Source organism: Malaclemys terrapin, chromosome 7 (assembly GCF_027887155.1).
Source record: "Malaclemys terrapin pileata isolate rMalTer1 chromosome 7, rMalTer1.hap1, whole genome shotgun sequence".
NCBI lineage: Eukaryota > Metazoa > Chordata > Testudines > Emydidae > Malaclemys > Malaclemys terrapin.
In genome coordinates this window covers 47,927,038-47,949,131 of record NC_071511.1, presented here as the reverse complement: position 1 = coordinate 47,949,131, position 22,094 = coordinate 47,927,038, and the positions used below count along the sequence as shown (strand labels likewise).

The window sequence follows — 22,094 nt, the reverse complement described above, 5'->3', positions numbered from 1 at the left end:
ACCATACTGGCTGCACAGTGAATTTCTGCCCCACTGATTTGCAGGGCTGTTCAGATCCCACTGGGACAGAGAAGACCTCCAGAGTTAATTCCCTTAACCCTCCCCTCTTTACTGCCCCCACTTACCAAGCCACGGGGAAGAACCAGGACTCTGTGTCAAGGGCCCTTCCCTCAACCCCATAACTGCACTGCCTGGTGCTGCTAGCAGAGAGATCCCACAGTGCGGAGCCAACCCAAACAGCTTCTCCAGGCGTCCACCTTGCCTCCTGCCATGCTCCCCCCTCTTCCAGCCCTCCCCGCGTTATTTTGTCTGCGCAGTATTTGGAGAAGTGACAGGAGCCCAGCTCTCCTGACCCAGCCTCTGTTTTGTCTAACAGCAGGGCTGTGAGCAGGACAGAGCAGGCTGCTGCTGGAGGGATGGATAGGAAACTGCAGGGAAGTGGGGCATAGGTTTGGAGCCCACGTGATGCAGCTTGAGCATCTCTCCACCCCCACCCCCATCTCTCTGGTCCTCCCCCTGGAGCTCCTCTCTCAACCATTTCACCTTTGGGAATAGTCACTCATCAAAGACGCCCCCAGACAAAACCCAGCCCTTGGGAACACCGACAGGCCATGTGATTCTGTGATCCCCACGCACCGCAGGGCTACAGCGGCTCAAGATCACACACCCACACCCACCCACACAGAGCAATGCAATCTTCTTCTCATGAACCTGGCTCTGCAGTGCCTCATTCCCTGCTCCCCTCCTTCCCCCCACCCCCCACACCTTTCCCTGGAGTCGTTCCTGGCTTCCACTGGTGGAAGGGAGAGGGGTTGGCACCAAAGCATCCCCACCTCCATGACAAGGGTGGGGAAACCTTCCTCCCCTTTCTTGGTCCTCTGGCGGGCTCTGCCCTGGAAAGGGACTTGAGTGAAAACCAGCATGTCAGCAGTCAGACTCCCAACGCGGAGGCAGAGCTGCCGGGCTCAGCGATGAGACACACTTACACCTGTTAGCCTGCCATAGCCGGAGCCTCGTCCAGCTTGTGCATCAGCAAGAGGTTTGGGTACTGTGCAAAACCCACCCAAGACAACAGATGTCACACGGGTGTCACTGAAGCAGCATTTAGTCTAAAGAGCTTTTATTACTGGGGATGTTGCAGAGGAAGAAATGAACCCAGCTTGACTTTCAGATCCCAGGGTGAAGGGCGGAGCCAAGGGGCTGGGGGAAATAAAGGTATCTCGTTAAATTTAAACTGAACACATGTGCTCTGTAGTCCCCAGGAGACACTGAGCATGGCAACCCAGGATGAACATCAAAGCCCTGCTGGGGAAGAGAGGAATGGCAGAGCAAATGCCTTGCTGGTCTCTCACACCTTCCATTGGAGGATCTCAAAGCACTTTTAACAATATTCATGATTAAGCTCCATCCCCCACCCCATGTGACAGGGCTGTATCGACACAGATGGGGAAACAGAGGCACATGAAGTTGAAGTGGTTTGCTCAGAGTCATATTACCAGTTAGCAACCGAGCCAGAAGAGTAGCCAGGTCCTCTGCTTCCCAGGCCTGTGCCTTAGCCAGCTCCCTCTCTTTGCTTTTAGAGCACGAAGCCGCATGCATCTGATGAAGTGGGTATTCATCCACGAAAGTTTATGCTGCAATACATCTATTAGTCTATAAGGTGCCATAGGACTCTGCTGCTTTCTATAGGAGTGACGCAGTATTAAGGTACTGGGACACAGTGCCCTGTAAGCCATGTACTTCGTCAGTCTGCCCCCTCCAGAGAGCAACTTTGACATCAGGGAGTGCCTAGGTGCCAACCCCTTTCTCCTAGCCAGATCTCTGCCCTGACTGGCCAATTCTCTGCTGGCATGATACAAGCAGAGCATTGGGATCCCCATGTAATTCAACCCTCTACAGTAATGCATACGCACAGTTTTCATTACTACAGTGCCTTTCCCTTGGAATTCCCTGACTTCACCAGCTCATAACTACATGCCCGAGCCTGCAGCCCATACTCAGATTCAACTCCCATGGACTGATGGGAGTTTTCCCTGGGGAGGTCGAAGCAGGAACCACAGGACCGGGCCCTAGTTTTTGGCTGAATTATTGCAGGACGACAGGGCGCACAGGTTGGAACTAGAGCAGCGTCACCGTGTAGCATTTTATGGCATAAATCTCCAATTTACTCCAGCTGAGGAGCTGGCCTTATACATTTCGAGTGCTTTCCAGCTGTTAACTAAGTCAAGCTCATGCCCACATGGGGAAGCATTGCTATCCCCACTTCACTGATGGCGAAATGGAGGCACCATCCTACATTATTAATTATAGTAGCACCTAGAGGGCCACTAAGAGCCTAAAACAGATAAAGGATGGGAGGAGGAATGGCTCACACCAGGGCAGAGTTTGTCACTAACCAACCCTGGACTAGAACTCAAGCTCTCCTGATGCCCAGGCCAGGGCCGGCTCCTCTAGGCCATACAGTCTCAAACCCAGGATTACACAGCGAGTGGCAAGAGGCCCATGCTGCCTCTCACTATAAAGGCTGGTGGCATAGAGGGGGGAAGCATAGGCTGAAATTTTCAATGCTGCCCAGCTCCTGTTAATTTCAGTGGGGTGCACGGATCCATCAGCTCTGAGAATCTCAGCCATCTTTCGCACTGAGACAGCAGCCTCTCTCTCTTCAGAGGAAGCAGCGGCTCGGCACCCAGCCAGCCCTATGAATCCTCTGTAAACAGGCAGGGGCACCTTGAGAAGGTGGGGAAGACCAGGACCTTCCCAACCACACAGCTGGAGGTGCCCTGGCACTGGGCACACCCCCCCAGGAAGGACACTGCAGGAGGAGTGAGAAGGTGCAGTGAATGCTTTGTTCCATGCAGCCCATGCCTCAGGGAGAACTAACTGCTCCCACAGCACCAAGGGCTGGGGCAGCTTCCTTCCCTCCCTCCAGCCAGCTAGATTCTGGCTCCAGGCACTCCAGCAGGCTTTGGCATCACCTCTGATTGTTGCACAACGGGCCCTGTTCTTTGAAAAGGCTACTCCAGTTCCCTGTTCCAGCCAATCACAGCCTCCTAGCAGGAAACTCCCAGCTAGCCACAGAAGAGACTATATTCCCCGTATTGCCAGCCACTGGAGTTATGCTGCTTCCCTGAATAACAGGAGAGCAGCCCTGATGGGAGTTTCCTTGAACTACAGAAAACGTGTCCAGCCAGGCACTGGGACTCAGGACTCCTGGGTTCTCCTCCAGAGTCTCTGCCAGACTTGCTGTGGGACTCCAGGCAAGTCACCTCCCCTCTCTGCATGGCAGCTCCTCCAGGGTAACATGAATGATATTGACCCACTTCCCCAGGGGAACTAGAAAGCCCCATTAATTAGTGCTTCTCAAAAATCACAGCTCAGCTGCAGAGATTAATCCTGGCTGGGCTGGTCCAGTCTCGGATCAGCCAGCGATCGGCTGTTCCAATGGACAAACGTGGTGACGGAGCAGCTTGCGTAGCTGAGGCAATGAAGAGCGCCCTTTGGCAGGGCCATGACTAGGCAAGGCTATTTGCAGAGCAATCTACGTCAGGGTGGGGATTTGAAAGTGCCTAGAAAAACCAGATGGTAAACAGCAAGTCTCGCCCCTCACTGCAGTACTAGAGTTGTTCCGATTCACTTCTGGATTCTCTAACGTCATCATTGCAAACCAAAGAGATTCAGGGGCTGAGCAACATACTAGGGCAGCTGGGAAAAGAGAGGGGGTGGGGAACATGGGGAAGAAAGGGAAAATAAATCCCATCGGATCTGTTTTAGACCCAAGTGGACCAGATTGGTGGATTAGCCGAGTTCAGCAATGGAGAGGACCTGCCGTTGGTAATGCTTGCCAGCAGGGGTCACTGCAGCCATGGGGAGGAGGCAATATGGCCCACACAATAGACTGGGAGTTGAGGGGCTGTTTAGTCACTGAGAGCTGTGACAGAGCAGGGCTGCAGCTGATCCGCTCTGCCCTCTCCAGCAGGGGTTGCCAGTGAGCAAAGCACAACAGGAGGCCACGCTTCAACCAGCCAGGGGACAAGCGGGCACAATACAACATGCGTATGCACAGTTGGCGACAGCAACAGCCACCCTGTTTTACAACCAACGGCTCCCTGCGGAGAGCTGCGGGAAAGCTCCGAGCACGTCCCCAGGCGGGAGGAAAGGGGGAAGGCGTCAAAAGCACCAATAATCGCAGGGCTCCAAACCTGCTCCAGTATTTCCTGCCAGGGTGGGTGAGGAAGTGGGGATAGTGCTGGAGCCAACCTGCTCATATGCCATTGGGAAAATATGGTGATCCCTTTGGAACATGGCTGGTTCCTTCCACCCTGCCCAAGAGTCTCCTTCTTTTTCAGGGCTGCCAGCTGCGCTGGGTCAGCCGTGGGTCAGGGCGAGAGGTTCTCCCCCGAGGCCAGAGAGCATTTGTGCTCCGTGGGAGCCGCTCTCTTCCTAGCAGCATGGGGCTGTTGCTGCTTGTAATTACAAAGCACAGGGATACCGCCCTTGGCATTTCTAGTGCGACATGCTTCCAAACTCCCCTGCACATTTCTGCAGCACTCTCCCACTCCAGGAGGTGCCGGGCTCTGGGAGCTGCCCTGCTGGGGTCCTTACCAAGCGGGAGGTTCCCAGTCTTTGGAGGCATCAAATTAGGGTGACCAGATGTCCCGATTTTATAGGGACAGTCCCGATTTTGGGGGCTTTTTCTTATATAGACTCCTATTACCCTCCACCCCCTTTCCCGATTTTTCACACTTGCTGTCTGGTCACCCTACATCAAATCAAGGACAGTTTGTTTTCTGTGGGTCTGTTTCTGACTAATGAGCCACAGCATGTTGTACACATAAATCAAGGGGATACATCATTGTGCTAGCAACCACAGGCCGGTGGGAAGGGCCAGGAGCCACATTCCTTTCCAAGTGATCACAGGAATCCAGTCCAGGTTCTTCCCCTCCTCTTACGGGATGTATCCAGAGTCCACTCCAGGTGGGCACAGGATTCCAGCTCAGGTTTTCTCCCTACACAGAGTCCTTTCCAGTAGGACATGGAAATCCAGATCAGGTCCCCCTCCACACAGGTGCTGCGCTCAGTCCACCCCTAGTGGGCAGTGGTGCCCAGTTCTGATGGTTCTCCTCTCACTGGGCTCACACTTCGTCCTCTCCCAGTGGATCTTCTAACTGGCTCAGGCCAGCTCCATCCCTGGGTGCATTTATCAGGACGGCTGCTCTGGGGCGGGATTCTCGACAGCACCGACGCTGGGTGCGCTGGCCTGTGCTTTGGCTGCCTGGATCTTTGTCCTTGAAGCAGCCCATGGCACAAGGCGCAAAAGAGCCAAAGAACCTGGCAGGAGGCTGAGAGAGACAGTCCAAACAGCTGCAGCCAGAGAAACTGAGCTCAGACGATCTGCTACGTGCTTGGGAACAGGCCATCGGCTCTGGGACCGGAGCCCCTCATTCAGAGGTTCACACCCATCTATCCCTACACGAGTCCCATGAACCCCACTCCAGAGAGAGAGGCAGGGTGCTATCTTGCAGCCTCCTCATTCCCCAGAGCCACATTCCTCTCCCACTCACACCAGTGCAGGCTCATTAAAGCCAACAGGTGTAACCAAGAGTTCGGCCCCAGTTGAGTGGTTGAGAACTGGGAACCACGCAGCGAGGGGCCAGCATGCCCAGCAGTGTCCGTGTGTCCATCCTGTACAATGGTACAGCTCCCTGCTGGAAGCAGGAGATACGGTGGGAACTCCCTGCAGCAGGAAGGCCTGACTATACACTGAAGTTCAGGAACTATTTGGCTGGCTCACAGGTGAGCGGCTGGATTAGCCGCTGGGGGATGGGGAAGCAAGGTGGCACGTGTTCAACCTCATGGCGCATGGGCCAGCTCCAGCCCTGGGGTAACTCCCCTGACTTCAGCAGTTACACTAGGGTTGAAACTGGCCTGACATGTTCACAGCCAAGTAGGTGAGAATTCAACTGCCCCTAGAAAGGAGGGGCTCAAACTCTTCCTGCCCTTTGTAGCTACCAGCCAGCATCCCCCCACACAGTGCTGGGCACTTCCTCCCAGAGCCTCCCCTGCCCTATCCCTGACATGAACCTGCTGTGCCTCCAGCTGGCTGACAGCCCCGTTCACCTCCACCCTGCTGCATGTACCCACGCATGGCAGCCTTCCCCTGGAAAATAACCAGACCCCACCCCAGAGCTCTGGGACCACCTACCATCTCTATGTGGAAGCAGAAACACCCCCAGCCAGGGTGGCAAATGGGGGTAGCAGGACCCCTGGGGTGCACCCCTACAGTGCTGAACAGCAGGGAGGTCTGGGCAGGACCCCACAGCAAGACGTGGTCCACGAACCGCGATGTGTCACATTCCACACGCTAAAGGGGCTGTTTGATTTGCCTTCCTTCAAAGCAATGAGGCCAAAGCACAGAGAAAGCTGCCAGCGGATAATCATTTGGCAGGTGGGGAGCTGAGATCGCTGTTCCTGAATGGCTAAGAATTGCCTACATCCTTCTGGTGCTGAAGGGGGAGCTATGATAGAAGGCTTGTCTTTAAGACTGCAAGTTCTCTGGGGCAGGGACATTCATATAACACCGGGGTCCCCAGTGCTACCAGTACAGTGCCCACCAAGTCCAGATCTACAAGGAAGCAAGTCGCTCCCTTGCATCTGAAGAAGTGAGGTTCTTACCCACGAAAGCTTATGCTCCCAGTACTTCTGTTAGTCTCAAAGGTGCCACAGGACCCTCTGTTGCTTTTTACAGTACAGAAAGGTTAATTAGGGATACATTTCAAAGGTAATGTTATTTAAAGGGGGAGGGAGAAAAAGATTGTTTTTAAATGCAACATAGTTAACTTGTGGAACTCACAGCTGCAGGAACTTATTGAGTTAAGCTGCAGTAAAGGAGAAGATGCTCCTATGCCTAAGAAATGAGTATAATTTTCAAGAGCACCTAAGTGACTAAGCTTAGGTGCATAGGTCTCATTTTCAAAATGACTCAAGTTCTCAGGCACTTTTTGAAAATATTACCCAGCAAATAAAGTTGCTCAGATACAATTATAATCCCTAGCTCTCATCTAGCACTTTTCATCAGCAGATCTCTCAGCACTTCACAAAGGAGGTCAGACTTATTATCCCCATTTTACAGATGGGGAAACTGAGGCACAGGGCGGGCATGTGACTTATCCAAAGTCACCCAGCAGGCCAGTGATAGAGCCAGGAACAGAACTCAGTGCTCCATCCACTAGGACACACTGCTCTCATTTCTCAGGCTTAAGGACATGCGCTGTTCAACAGCTGGGCTCAGGAAGATCTGTCCTCCCATGGGACAGTACTGCACAAGACCCAGGCATTGGCCAGCCAGGACATGGGTCTGTCCCAGCATGGCAGCTGCCATGTGCACGGTAACAATGTCCCCTGCTCAAACAGCAGGAACCAGTTCAGTACCCTCAGTTCTTTGAGTCCCAGTAGGACAGCTTCCCAGAACAGGGGTCTCCATGTGCTCCATTTCCCTCCCCAAGCAAGTAGCAGGCATGGGACTAGGTTCAGAGTAGGGTTATTCTGGTCTCCACCTCCCCAGACCAGGTATGCATGGCCCAGTATCTGGAGTAAGTAAAGCTTAGTACTTTACTGCCACTGGGATTCAGAGGAGCGGAGCAAGGAAGCCACCCCGAGCAGTCCCAAATCCTGCCCTCTTCTCCTCCCACAAATTGAGCCATTCATGGTTTTTAGGGGAACCTCTCCTTCTTCTGCCTGTAGCTCACATCTGTGCAAGTGGCCACCTAAGGAGAGAGAGCCTTGACATTCTGCCCTGGCCAGAGGAGCTCTGAGCCAAAGGCCGAGTCAGCCTCCCCGCCAAGTCCAGATCTACAAGGAAGCAAGTCGCTGTAAACAGCAGGGTCACTTTCCCCAGCTCTGTGGGCTGTTAGCCACTGGATCCACAGCGGCTTGGGTCTCAGCCACCCTGACATCTGTCCTCTGGAGCAGTGTGCAGCAAACCCTCAAGAGCACTAGACTTGAGCCAGCTCTTCTGTTTCATGTTTCCACCACTCTCCCAGCTGGACTTTCCCCAATCCCACCGCCCAACGTCTTTTTGAGGGCTGAGAGGCAAGGAGGGAGGGACTATATTGGCCGGTCAGAAACTCTTCAGAAATATCCCATCTAATGCAATTTGATCTACAGTCCCCAACCAAAGTCCCCAATCTGAGCCTGACGCATAACTGCTGTGCAACAGACAGTGCCTCTTTGGTGGTACTATATGCACCCAAGTGCCCACAACTCCAAGCCTGTGCCTGCTCATACCAGAGTCAATGGGAGTTTGACTTACTAGGAGCAGGCCCAGAAAAGGGGAAAAATAAAAGCCAGCCTGACCCTCCAGCTGCAACTCCAACCCCAGCTGTTTTGCCTCTGTCCAGCTCCTAGCTCCAATCAAAACAAGGTGGCAAAACTCCATGGCAAAGGCTGTTCCTGAGGCGTTTCCAGCCCCAGCAAAAGGAAGAAGTGCCTCTGATGGCCGGAGAGAGCCCACCCGTGGCAGTTTCACAGTGTTGCAGGGGCACAAGGGATGCAAATCAAGCCGCTGCACATCCCAGGGAAGCATCGGGTGATACAGGGTAATGCTGGCTAACAACAAACCTTGCATGCCATTCTCACGCATATCCAGCGCTGGGGCACGGAGCTCCAGGAAGGTCACTCGCTCTCAGGAGGCACCTGCCAGTCCAGGAAGCAACAGTCCTCCTGCTCCTTCTGGAGTGGGGCAAGGCCAGCCAGCACACAGCGCGTGCCTTGGAAAGAGCCTTCTCCAGGCAGAATGCTGAGAACCAGGCTGCTCTGGCTACAGTACCAGACACTGGTCACAAGGGGGTGCTGGCTGCAGCCAGGGCAGAGAGGGTATGTGCCTACACTTCAATGGGAGGCAAGATTGCAGCACATGGAGATATAGCCCAGCTAACTTTAATTGAGATCAAAGCTAGCTTGAGTAACAATAGCGGAGAAGCCGCTCCAGCACAGGCGGCTGCAGGGGCTAGCCCAGCCCAAGACACTGGGTACATAGTCAATGGCCACAGCTTCACTGCTATTGTTACTGGATCAAAGCTGGATCAAAGCTAGCTGGAGTTGTTACCCCCAATGACCAATAACTAACGCTTCACATTTTCTGTATCGTTTATTTTTTTTTAAATATTCTCTAATAAAATTTAATTCTACAAGTGCTGCATGCAGTGCAAACATGCCCTGAAAGCCACCACCTCCCCTTTTACACTAAGCACCTGCTCTGAATTTCAAGGTGTTCCCTCACCCACGCAGGACAGGAACAGCCCCAAACCCTCCAGCTACCCACTGTCCTGTTAGCTGCAGCTGTATGCAGTCTTGCAAACTGATCACTGCATTGTGGGTCCCCCAGGGACCCATCACACGCATAGTCTCACCCAGGGGATGAAGAAGGAGGAGGGACCAAGGCTGGTGGCGCTCATGTTAGCCAGGTTGGGGGATTGTTTCTAAGCAGGATCCCTTCATTTAGGCATTAATCCTGGCACGGCACCATTCCATCCCAGCAGGGCAGAGAGAGGGAGTCTCGCAGGTAACACAGACGTGCAGGGTAGCAGACACTCTCCCCGCGGACGGCTACAATCTCGGTTGGCCTATGGCTGCTCGGTTAGCCATTGAGATAGATCCCTGTGCAGTCTGGGGACAAGCAAAGCCTGGCAGTGCCTGGGGGCAGGTGGGGCCACTACCCTCCCTGTTTGAGCCACTGCCCGCTGCTACGAAATGAGAGAATGAAATTTCCTAGCATGTGGGGGGGCGCGACCACCCCTCAAGTCATTGCAGGAACTCCTTTCTTTTTCCCATCCCAACCACACGAGGGGCAGCAGACTACCAGGGGGCAGTGAGGGCAAATGGGGCAGACCATTTATAAATCTTATTAGAGCATAAGCTTTCATGGGCTACAGCCCACTTCTTCGGGTGCATATGCATATGCATCCCAAGAAGTGGGCTGTAGCCCACGAAAGCTTATGCTCTAATAAATTTGTTAGTCTCTAAGGTGCCACAAGTACTCCTGTTCTTTTTGCGGATACAGACTAACACGGCTGCTACTCTGAAACCTGTCATTTATAAATCTTAACACTCCCCAACACACACACACACACACTCACCCCCCGCTGTAAGTGCCATGTGTCACACTCGCGCAGGATGCTCTGCAGTTCCATGGGGCACCGAGAGTTTGAATACACACATGCAGTGCACATATCGGTACAGCCACAGGGTCATGGGGGCTAATTTGTCAGGCATCCAGTGTACACCCAGAGGGAGGAGTGAAGGAGTTAATTGCCAGCACTCCCACTCTGCCCGCAGCAGATCTCAGTGTAATTGAGCTGAGAAGGGGTTATGAGAGCCCGGGGACACCACAGTGAAATGTATACCCTTGCTCGTACCCACACCACCTCACACCTGCCCAGTTGTTCATGATCACCTCTCTGCACACAAACCCATCCACACATCCAGCAGGCGCCAGAAATCACCCCTCCCTATCCACCAATACCTCCTCCCCGTCCCCAACACACTGGAGATCGCGCCGATCAGGTCAGCGCATGCCCCAACACTTGTTCAGACCCAGGCATAAGCACATGAAGCCAGCAAGTGCCAAGTCAAAAGTGGGAGAAGAGCCAGGGGGCAGCCCAGTGCAGCTTTCAGGTTTAAATCCTCAACACCATCCCCAGAGAGAGAACGTGCAGCAGCTCCCAGCAATACAGCTCCATAAGCATTATTACCTTTGCAAGAGAGACAAGGCGGGGGAAGGTAATATCTCATATTGGACCAACTTCTCCTGGTGAGAGAGACAAGCTGTCGAGCTTCGAGCGCTCTTCTTCGGGTCTGGGGAAGACAGTGCCTGCCCCACCTTGTCTCTCTAATAGGGTGACCAGACAGCAAGTGTGAAAAATCGAGACAGGGGGTAGGGAGGCAATAGGTGCCTATATAAGAAAAAGCCCCCAAAATCAGGACTGTCCCTATAAAATCGGGACATCCGGTCACCCTACTCTCTAATATCCTGGAACCATCATACCTACACCACCCCTGCAAATTACCTTTATAAGACAGGCGGAGTCTGGGCACGCTCCCCTTGGTCCCTTGGCAGCTGGCGAAGAGATTCCAAAAGAGCCACCAGGTTGCCAGGAGCTGGGAGAGGCAGCTCTGCTCCATGCTCACTTGCTGCTCCGCTCTTCCTTTCGAGGCTCCCCTGGCCTTTAACTCAATGGGATTCCTTTCCGACCTCCCCACTGCAACGCCTTCCAGGGAGAGACAGCTGCGAAGATCCCAGCTGGCCAATATGTGCTCATGCAGCCTTCCCCACCCCGCCTCTCCCCAGCCCGCCTGCCACAAGCAGCTGGCTCCAAGGAGTCTACTGGGAAGTTTTATAAAGGCAGGGCTCCACCCAGCTCCTTGCAAGGAGACTGACTGCCACAGAGCAAGAGATGGGGGAGACCCGCCTTTCCAAGGACTTCCCCAGCAGCTGCAGCTCACTGGGATTGAATTCTCTGCGGCTTCTGTGTGCTCTCCCCTACCGAGCTGGCAGAGGCAGCGGGGTTAGTCAGTCACTGCTGGAATGCCACTGAATCCTGCACAGTTACACCAGAGATGGATTTGGTCTTTGGCATGGAGGGGAATAAAATGAAAGGCAGATTTCTTCCCTAATCTCCTCCAGTATTGGCCCATCAGCCAACCCGCAACCCGGCAGTAGCCTGCCTTCCCTCCCGCAGGCCCAAGAAGACACATTTCTTCCTTTAAAAGGAAGTAGACAGCAGGGCAAAAAGAATGAGTCGGTGTGGGGTGGGGGGTGTCAGCCAATTTCCCCCTGGAATAGGGTTACCATATTTCAGCGAGCAAAAAAGAGGACGGGAGGAGCCCCGCCCTAGCCCCGCCCCTGCCCCTCCCACTTCCCGCCCCCCCTGACCTCCCAACCCTCCCCCCGTTCCTTGTCCCCTGACTACCCACTCCTGGGACCCCTGCCCCTAACTGCCCCCCAGGACTATCTAAGCCTCCCTGCCTCTTGTCCCCTGACTGCCCCAACCTTTATCCACACCCCCACCCCCAGACAGACCCCTGGGACTCCCACGCCCCATCCAACCACTCCCCACCCCCTGACAGCCCCCCCCCCCAGAACTCCCAACCCATCTAAACCCCTCTGCTCCCTGTCCCCTGACTGCTCCGATCCCTCTCCGCACTCCTGCCCCCTGACAGCCCCCCCCAGAACTCCCAACCCATCTAAACCCCTCTGCTCCCTGTCCCCTGACTGCTCCGATCCCTCTCCGCACTCCTGCCCCCTGACAGCCCCCCCCAGAACTCCCAACCCATCTAAACCCCTCTGCTCCCTGTCCCCTGACTGCTCCGATCCCTCTCCCCACTCCTGCCCCCTGACAGCTCCCCCCCAGAACTCCCAGCCCCCTACCCCCCCCGCTCCTTGTCCCCTGACTGCCCCCTCCTGGGACCCCTGCTCCTAACTGCCCTCCAGAACCCCACCCCCTACCTAAGACTCCCTGTTCCTAGTCCCCTAACTGCCCCCTCCTAAGACCCCCCCCCAACTGCCCACCAGGACCCTACCCCCTACCTGTACCCTGACTGCCCAAAACTTTCTCCACTCCCCCCCAAAAGCCCCCCCCCGTTTCTTGACTGCCCCCTCCAGAACCTCCCTGCCCCTTCTCCTGCCCCCCTTACCCTGCTGCTCAGAACAGGGTGTTGGGCTCTATGCGAGCCGGACACGTGGCTGAGCTCCCCAGCACAACAAAACCCGGTCCCTGGCCCTGCACAACAAAACCCGGTCCCAGATCCGGACCGGGTTGCAGGGGAGAGCTGCCCTTGTATCAGCACAAAGTGCTCTCGCTCCCGTTTTGCTACGCTGCATGGCAGAAACCGCTCCCAGTTGCAAAAGGGGAGGGCTGCACTTTGTGCTGAGACACTTGCTCAGAATGCAGGGCGGAGCTCCTCTCCAGCTGCTCCGGAGTCCAGCCCGGGACTTTCCTGCAGCCCTCCCAGCCGCTCACTCTGCTGTGCCGGGGGAGGGGGAAATCCCGGACATTGTGAGTGCTTTACAAATTCCCCCCGGACGCTATTTTTAGCACAAAAAGGAGGACATGTCCGGGTAAATCCGGACGAATGGTAACCCTACCCTGGAAGCTTATCCTGTGCTGATCATGGCTGCCAAGAGGCTGAAAGGATCCCAAGGCCTGACCTACCCACTCATGCCTAGAACGGGTGCCTCCAGGACAGGGATCTAGTGACTTGCAGGAGGCAGGTTTTATTGCCAACGCCCATGCTGTCCCTGACTTGTGAATCACTCCCGGGCTGCTAATTCAGCTCCAAGCACTATATTAAGGGACAAAAAATAAATATCTAATGCTGCTCAGTCCACTAGCTTGTCTGTCTGGGTTAGCTTTTGTACCGCCCCCATCCTAGCAACAGGTGGATATCCCGCTCGATCAGAGAGCGGCACCGTGCCGGTATTAAAGAAATGGGAAAGGTTCTGTCTAAGGTATTTAATATGGCCCCCCTCACTGCAGTCTCTGAACACCTCACATTCTTTATGGCCTTGGGCCCTGTGAGGCAGGGCAGGGCTGTTATCTCCATTTTACAACTGGGAAACTGAGTCACAGAGAGACTAAGTGACTTACCTGAGGTCACCCAGGACATCTGTGCCAGAGCAGGGAATTGATTGTGGGTTTTCCAAGTGGCAGGCTAGGGCCCTAACCACTGGACCACCCTTCAACTAGCCCAGGTTTGCCATTGATTCTTAGTTGTAAAGTACAGTCTTTCCATGCTCGCAGCATCATCTTGTGCAAGTGACTAGAGCCACCATTTTCCAAAGGAGTCTCTGGCGGCTGGGGACATCTCCATTTTGGAGTGCCCAATACGAGATACGTGGGGCCCGGGTGGTTTTCACAGGAGCTGACAACTCACCGCTCCAGCTGAAGTCAATGTGCTAAGGAGGCATTTTACAAACAGAGGCAGAGAGATCCAAAGAACAAGGCAGGTGAAGGGCCGTGGGATCCGGATACAACATACACACTGTGGTCAAGTTGTTACATTTCCACCGCTGCCAACCCCAAGTGTTCAAAAATCATGAGCAACATCACGAGATTGAGTTAAAAATCACAAGAACTACAAAGAAGTTGGGGTCGTTTTCTTTGCCTTCCAGGCGCACACAGATCACATTTTCAAGCTTTGCTCCACAGCCAAGGGCTAGAAACTTACTTTTTTTTATTTAGATGAAAACTGAGATTCTCTCGTAACCCCATGACTCCAGGATCTGAAGCTCTAAGAAAAAACACTACATACAACAAGACTCGCATAAAAACCTAACAGCTAGCAACACTGCCTTTCTCCCCAAGCACTATAAATTACCCACTCCTTAAATCCCCTTCTCTTTGTCAACATTCCACCATTTGGCCACCTCATCTCTCAAATAATCCCTCGCTTCTATTCCAGCATCCATATGTCCATCCCTCCAAACAGTCAGCCTTTCCTCTACATAAATCGCTCAGCATTAAATGAAACAAACCAGTAGATGACTGAGTCAGCTAGTTTCTTGCAGGCTTTGAGTATGCAGATATTTTCAAACCTTACTATGAAAAGAAAAGATTTCATATTTGAGGATGTTTCTCTCCCCCATGACATTGAATATATTCTTCCTATATCAAAAACGTCCCCAGCAAGGCTATAAAACCGAACACAGCCGCAGTCTTGTGCTAGTGTAGGAGAAATCCAAAGTGAAACTGATTCAAAACAGAATATGAAACTGACCAGCTTAGTTCCAACCTCCAACCTGGTGAAGTGCAAATAGTAAACAAACAGCATTGCCAGGGAAAGTAAAGGAAAGTTTAAATTTCCTTCCTGTTTTCATCAGCTCTGATGTGCTAACTAGGAATACAGATCTGAAGCATTTTGAAAATGATTTATAATTGGGGGTATGTCCTTGAATTCCTTGGTAAGGATGGGCAGGTAGCATACATGGTCCCACTCTATAAGGGAGTCAAACGTAAGCTTTTAACATCAGATACCTGCAGCCCAAGCTGGGCACCAGGATAAACATGGCCCGATCATTAGAGATGCTGACTTCAGGGAGGCAGTGGAATGCATGCACCCTTGGAAAATTAAGCCATCTGTTCAGGAGTTCAAGCCCCCAGTGCTCTGCAGCTTGGCAGTCCCTTGTCCCAGTGCAGCATGGAGGTAACACACTACAGGGCTCATTCTCATTTTACACTGAGGCCACTTTCAATGAGTGTCACTGTAATTCTTGCCCACTTTAAGGCACCTTCACCTTGCCAGAGGGATGTGAAGTGGCCCCAGGAATGGTCCTACAAGGCTGGTCTACACTACAAAGTTTGCTTAACGCTGTGAAAAATGTCACACCGTGCGATGCAATTAAACTGACTTAAGACCAGATGTAGACACCACTAGGCTGCAGGAAGAATTCTTCTGTCGACCTAGTTACCGCCTCTCGGAGAGGTGGATTTACTACAGGGACGGAAGTGTCTGAACTACAGAGGCACTACTACAGCATTGATAGTTTACAGTTATACAGGTATAACCTAAGGGCCATCCTGAGGATTTATGGGGCCCTACGCAGTATTATTAAACTGGTGCCCCTACGCTGGCACAACTGGTGCCCCTGTGAATACAGCCCTTGCCTTCTGCCTAGTAAGGAGACTGCAGCGGGCACTGGGTGTGCAGGAGCCAACCCGCTCTTACCTGCTGTCCCGGTCATAGGTGTGGACTCCGTGGGTGGGTGCTCTGGGGCTAAAGCACCCATGGGGAAAATTTAGTGGGTGAGCACCCACCGGCGCCAAGTTCCCCCCTTCTTCCCCCTCCCCATGCACGTCTTGCGCACCTGGCGGCCCCGCACTTACCAACTCCTCCCCCTGCTTCTCAGCACTGCCAGAGCGCCATGAACAGCTGATTCATGGCATTCAAGCTCCGGGAGGGAGAGGGAGGAGTGGGGACGAGGTGTGCTCGTGGGAGGAGGCAGGGAAGAGGCGGGGTGTGGGTGAAGCAGGGGCGGGAAGAGGCAGGGAGGGGGTTTGGAGAAAGGGGTGGAGTGGGGACAGGGCCTGGAGTGGAGCCGGGAGCTCGAGCACCACCTAGCAAGATGAGAAGTCGGCGCCTTTGGTCCCGGTGGTGCCCCAAATTTTCAGGTGCTCTACGCAGCCGCGTATGCTGCGTATGCCTATGGACGGCCCTGTGTAACCTGGGTGGACTGTCTCATTCTAGTATAAGTGGCCTCTTTCTGCTATAGCTTGTATGGCTTGGGAAATGGCTGAAACTGTACTGAAAAAGGCCTTTCCTAAACTGAATGAATGTCTACACCGGGTGCTATACTGGCATAGCGGCATTGGTGTCCCTTTTCCTCCCGTCTGTTCTGGGCATTCCCCAGTCACTGAGTTGGGAATGCTCTAAGCAGTATGGGGGAGATGAGATGAGATCTGGAACATCCCTGAGGTCTCACCTTGGAAAGGGTTTCTGAGATACAGAAGTGCTGGGTTTGTTCACCCCTGTTTTAAAATTATCCATGTGGTGAAGGCAGGGGATTGGGACTCCTGGGATTTATCCTCAGTTCTGCTCCTGACTCTTTGTGAGGCCTTCGTCACCTCTGTGCCTCAGTTTCCCCACTCATGAAAGTGGGATCAATAATACCAGCCTCAAGTCTAGTTCATTAACATCAGTAAAGGGCTAAGAGGCCCTGAGATGGCAGATGCTCTGGGGCAAAGGGTTACTATAATGGTTTTCATTTGAATTAGACACAACCCAAACCTCAGAGCCCCGCCACCTGAAACCTGTGCAGGGCCCCTTTGGCAGTCCAGCTACCTGCCCACTCATCCAGGATTCATTCCCCACCATGCGGTGCCAGGGCTGCTGGGATCCCAGCTCTCATCTGCATCCTTTCAGGACTGGAAGAGAGGGGAAGCACTTTCACCAGCTGGCAGAGCTGGCAGAGGGAGCGAAGGAGGGCTGCATGCAATCAATTACCATGGGGGAGTATAGGAGGGGGTGCTAATTGAATCCAATTAGTTCAGGGCTTGTCTCAGAAGCCCAGGGGAGGAGTCTGGGAAGATGCAAAAGGCAGAGGCCTTGCCTTCAGGCTGGGCAGAGCAGTGGGGAAGTTAGAGGTGGATGAGACCTATTAGGGCATCAAAGTCCATCCTCTTTGGCCAGTGCCTAAGTGTTCTCCACAGTCCATTACGCAGCCGAGTTCGACATGTCCGCAAGCAATGGGGCTTCCAGTACTGCCCGTGGGGAGATGGCCCCACGTCGCCACCAGTCCTGGAGGGAGAGAACAGGCCAAAGCCGGCAGATCAGCCTCCTCTGTACTCTGCACAGCACAGCCCTCTGGCCAGATCTCCTGATGCAGCTGGCAAGACAGAGCTGCCAAGGAGGGGAAAGCAGTCTCCTTGGGGGCTAGGGGTAGTCTCACTCCTTGCAGCACCTCGGTGCCAAAGGACGCTTCACTTCATAGCCTCTCCCCCTAGGGGAAGTCAAGGGATTTGGCACATGCTCCGTGCCCGGCTTGCCCGCTGGGACTGCAGCAGAGAGAGCGTGGCCCAAGGGTGCTGCTTTTACATCCCGCCGCCTGGATTTCCTCCATAGCAGTGCAATTTACCCACAGCACAATGGGCAGCTTCCCCCAGTGCAACGGACACCATGCACCAGGGGAGCCGGCAGGGCCAGCTCCACAGGGCCAGGACCGCAGGCTGCTTCCTAGCACACGCAGTCAGCCAATCAAAAGAGATCCCTGCGTAGGCTGAGGGGATGGCCACATGGTTCTGCTATGCCACCACCTGCTCTCTCTCCAGGGAATGACGATTTTGGGGGAGCTGATGTCCACCCCTCTGTTTTGGTGCCTAACACCCTCCAGAGAGAGAGAGACCCCCCCAAGCTACGGTCCGAGGTAAAAGCTCATACAATGGGCCAACACTGCAGGCACAATGGTCTCATTTCTCTGTTCCATCTCCCCTCCCAGCATTTCGCATCTCTTCACCAGAGCTGAACAGAAAAACTGGTGAGGGGCGGAGCCTGCATTTTTGTCCCTGTCTCTTCCCCCTTCTCTACTCCTTCTCTGACCCATCCCCTTCCTCTCCCCCCGCACCACCTCTATTCAGAGATATGAGCCCAAAGGCCAGAGCACTTGTGATCATCGAAGATTCCTTGGCATTTATCCAGCCAATCCCACTCCCCCACCTCCCACACACACACTCTTCCCCAGGTCCTAGCCCCAATTCCAACTCAAGCAACCACCACATTGGGCCCACCTCAAAGAATTCTCCCAGTAGTTTCAATGGGAGAAGATCACTTCCTGTCCTAACCTTCTGGGTCATGTTGCAGTAGATTATTATATGTTCCACCCCAGAAGTGGCTGCATTTGGAGCTCAGTCTGCAAAGGGCCTCGTAAACCCTGGCAGCGGAATACATGAGATAACCCTCAGGGCCTTTTCCCCCCCTCGCTCATCTGCTCCGTTTTCCTCTCCTCTCTTCTTCCTCATGATGTCCTGATCTCTCTTCTTTCCTCGTTCTTTCTCCATCTTTCCTCTCTCTCTAGTTCTTTCTCTTTGTGCAGTCTCCCCCCCCCCACACACACACACCTTTTTCACTCCCTCTCCTATACCCATTTCTCACCCACCTCTCTTCATCTCCTCACCACCCAGTCTTCCCTTTCCTGGTCTCTTTTCTCTGCCCCTCCATTTTCCCCTTTCTCTCTTCTTTCCTTCTCCACCCCCATCTCTCCCTGATTGCTTGCCGAAAGCTCGGGGCAAGTTAACTAGTCCCTGCTGCCTGGCTGTGTCTGTACTTGCCCTGCCAAACCACAGCACAGAGACCCCACAGACACACATACATTCAAATCAGCCCCTCCTTTCAACAGGGCTGGAAGAGGGGAGCCCTCAGACCAGGAATTCCCCCCCCCCCCAGTTTTGTGAAATAGTTACATGCAGTGTCGCCAATGTAGTGATTATTTGGAAATTTGAATTGAAATTGAAACATTAAGATACACACTTTAAAAGCATATAAAGTGTATGATAAAATATGTGTATCTGAAAAAGTATAATACATTTGGGAAGTATGAACATAGACTAGCTTCCTTATACAGCTGTTGTTTTTTGTCAGTGCATTCATTTCGGTGATGTTGGCCAAACTAATCATTTCAAATGATGATTTGTAAACAAAGTCTAAATGAGCTCTCCCTGACAGCTAGTGATGAGCTGGGGGCTGGGGGGAAAGGCTGCAGGACCAGATTGTATTTACATTCACACCTAATCTACCTAGGTATCCAGCAAACAGAGCTGTGTTGCCCAAGTGATAGATTTTGGCTGGGGTTGGGTTACAAATCACTTGACTGCAGGAGTGTAGTGAGTCGGTGTGGCTCCCTGCCGCCCCGGAGGGGGAAGAGCCCATCCAGAGGCCGGAGTGGGTGGAGCTAGGGAGCTCTGAGCCCGCCCCTCAGAGGGTCAGGCAGCGACCTGGAAATATAAAGGCTCGCCCTCAGAGCTCAGAAAAGGCCCAGCCGCCGGAGAGACCAGACGTCTCTTGCCCAGTCCGCGACTGGGAAACCCCCACGGCCCAAGGTGGCTGCCCAGACTTGCCGAGCCTGCCCTGCACCCGCTATCCGGAGGAGTTGCCGGACCTGCCCTGCGCTCGTTACCCAGAGGAGTTGCCGGGCCTGCCGATCAACCCCTGCCCCGAAGAACCCATGGTCCTGGATCCCCCAGAGGCCAACACCAGGACCCAGGTAGGCCCTGAGGGGGAGTGTGGAAGTAGCCCAGGGGCAGCCGACCCCAGTCTGGCTGCAGCACTGCCAGAGCCTATGTCGGTGTGTTGCGGCCAGGATCCCCACTGACAGCAGGGGGTCTTCTGCCGCTGCTAGGGCCCCAGGCTGGGACGCAGTGGAGTGGGAGTAGGGTTACCATACGTCCTCTTTTTCCCGGACATGTCCGGCTTTTCAGCAATCAAACCCCCGTCCGGGGGGAATTGCTGAAAAGCCACACATGTCCGGGAAAATGGCCGGCACTTCCTCTCCCCCTGTGGCTCTGCTCCACTCCTCCTCTCTCAGATTTACAGAGCCAAGCTGCCCGAGCAAGCGCTACTGGCTTCAGGCAGCCTCCGGACCCCGAGCCCCCAGCCAGGCACTTCTCCTACCCGGCTCCAGCTGAGCTGCTCCCACGGTGCAAGGTCCAGAGGCAGGGGGGGTGCTGCCTGAAGCCGGTAACGCTGGCTCCTGCAGCTCTGCTCTGTAAGTCTGAGGGGGCGGAGCCGAGCAGCTCGGCTGGAGCTGGGGAAGGGACGTGTCCAGCCAGCTCTGGGTCCTGAGGTAGGGGAGGGCTGCCAGAAGCCAGCAGCTCAGCTCTTACAGTCTGAGCTGGGAGGAGCAGCTCAGCTGGAGCCCAGGTAGGAGAAGTGCCTGAAGCCGGTAGCACTAGGGCAGCTCGGCTCTTAAACAGAGCCGAAGAGTCAGGGAGCAGCAGCAGTCGCCAGAGCCTGCTCTAAGGTAAGCCAGGGATGCCAGCAAAGCTGGGAGTACCATGCGCCGCTGATTGCACAGGTGGGGGGCAGCGCCGGGGGAGCTGCTCCGGGGAGTCGCCAAAAAGCACTGACTGGTGGGGGAGGAAGGGAGGGCAGTGTGAAAAAGGCAGGAGTGTGCAGAGGGATCAGAGCTCTGTCTGCGATGGGCATCGGGCTGCCTTGCCTGCAAGTGGATCAGAGCTCCTGGGGCTGGGGTGTGCTGTATGGCACTCAGCTCCCCATTTGTGATGAGACACAGCAGTGTGGTGGATCACTGCGAATTGATGAAGAGTGTGACAAATTCTGTGCTGAAGTGAATAATATGTACAGCAGATGCTTAGAATATTTGGAGATGTGGCTTAGACCCCTTGAAGACTTCTCTTGTTTCAGGTGGATTACCCTGAGTGAGACACCGAATTGGAGTGATGTGGAACCTTGTATCAAGTACCTGACCGATAAGGGGATGCAAATTGATGACGTGAAGTGTTTTGATCAGTTCAGCAACCTCAAGAAGTTTACAGAAAGTTGCAACAGTGATGAAGAGTTCAGTAATTTGCTAGCACACCAGAAGTGGACCAAATATTTTGAGAAATCCAAAAACATTGAGTGTCATTCAGAACTGTTAAAGATTGCACAGTTTTTCTTTGCTATTCCTTCTCACAATGCAAATGTAGAGCGAATTTTTTCACTGATGCAAAGCCAGTGGACAAAGGAAAGGACCAACTTGAATGTTGAGTCGTTGAAAGGAATTCTACTTGTACAGTACAACTTCAGACAAACTTCTTGTAAAGACTTTCATGCCTTCTTAAAGAGCAATCAACCACTGCTGAGAAAAATGCGATCTGCAGAGAAGTATGCGTGGGCACATGAGGAGAAAGAAAACTGAAGAACTGGTGAAAGGAAAGGACTCACTACATATAAAGAATTACGTTTTAGAATTAAAGAATTAAATAGCTCAAAATGTCCGGGATTTTACCCGGCAGGGAGGAGAACTGGGTGCTCCAAGGCATCTGGGGAGCTGGGAAACAGAACAGTGTGAGCTGCGTGTCCTGACCGCTCCCAAAAACGGAGCGCTGGGGCAGATCCTCCACTGAGCAGCTTCATTAAAGTCATGGGAGTCTATACTAGTGGAGTGCCTGACTTTAGAATTGGTGCAGTTGTTTCGTGTGGCTGGGAGGGAGGAGGGGGAATGTGGGGTGCTCAGGGGAAGGGGCGGAGACTTTGGGGAAGGGGTTGGAATGGGGGCAGGGAAGGGGCGGAGTTGGGCGGGGCCAGGGGCGGGGAAAGGGGTGGGGCGGGGGAGGGGAAGGGGCGGAGTTGGGGCGGGGCCAGGGCCCCGTGGAGTGTCCTCTTTTTTCAATGTTCAAATATGGTAACCCTAAGTGGGAGGGCCTGCGTCCCCCCTGCCACCCAACTTGTGGGTGGCAGACTCCCCCTCTCCCTGGCCTGAGAAGGCTGGGACCTATTGTTGCTCAGCCCTGACTGAGGGCCTGGGCTAGCTACGGTTTGTACCGCTATTTGCTCAGCCCTGACTGAGGGCCAGAGCCCTGACTTAGCATTGTTGCCCTGCCCTGAGC

The 22,094-nt window shown here is 53.9% G+C and overlaps 1 protein-coding gene and 1 long non-coding RNA gene across 3 annotated transcripts in view; one reads left to right on the top strand and one right to left on the bottom strand.

Moving 5' to 3' along the window:
* SEMA3G (semaphorin 3G) overlaps nucleotides 1-11,324 on the bottom strand; it is a 60,691-nt gene extending 49,367 nt beyond the window's left edge. The window contains exon 1 of the mRNA XM_054035407.1: nucleotides 11,064-11,324. Within this exon, the coding sequence (XP_053891382.1) occupies nucleotides 11,064-11,178 (115 nt within the window). The 5' untranslated portion in view covers nucleotides 11,179-11,324. The remainder of the gene's footprint in view (nucleotides 1-11,063) is intronic.
* A 9,051-nt stretch (nucleotides 11,325-20,375) lies between these two features.
* Nucleotides 20,376-21,641, top strand: LOC128840902 (uncharacterized). 2 transcript variants are annotated; one of them, XR_008445728.1, is made up of 2 exons: nucleotides 20,376-20,503; nucleotides 20,908-21,641. It is a non-coding gene; the product is annotated as an uncharacterized LOC128840902 (long non-coding RNA). The 2 variants fall into 2 exon arrangements; XR_008445727.1 differs by having other exon boundaries at nucleotides 20,892-21,641.
* Nucleotides 21,642-22,094: the final 453 nt, after the last annotated feature.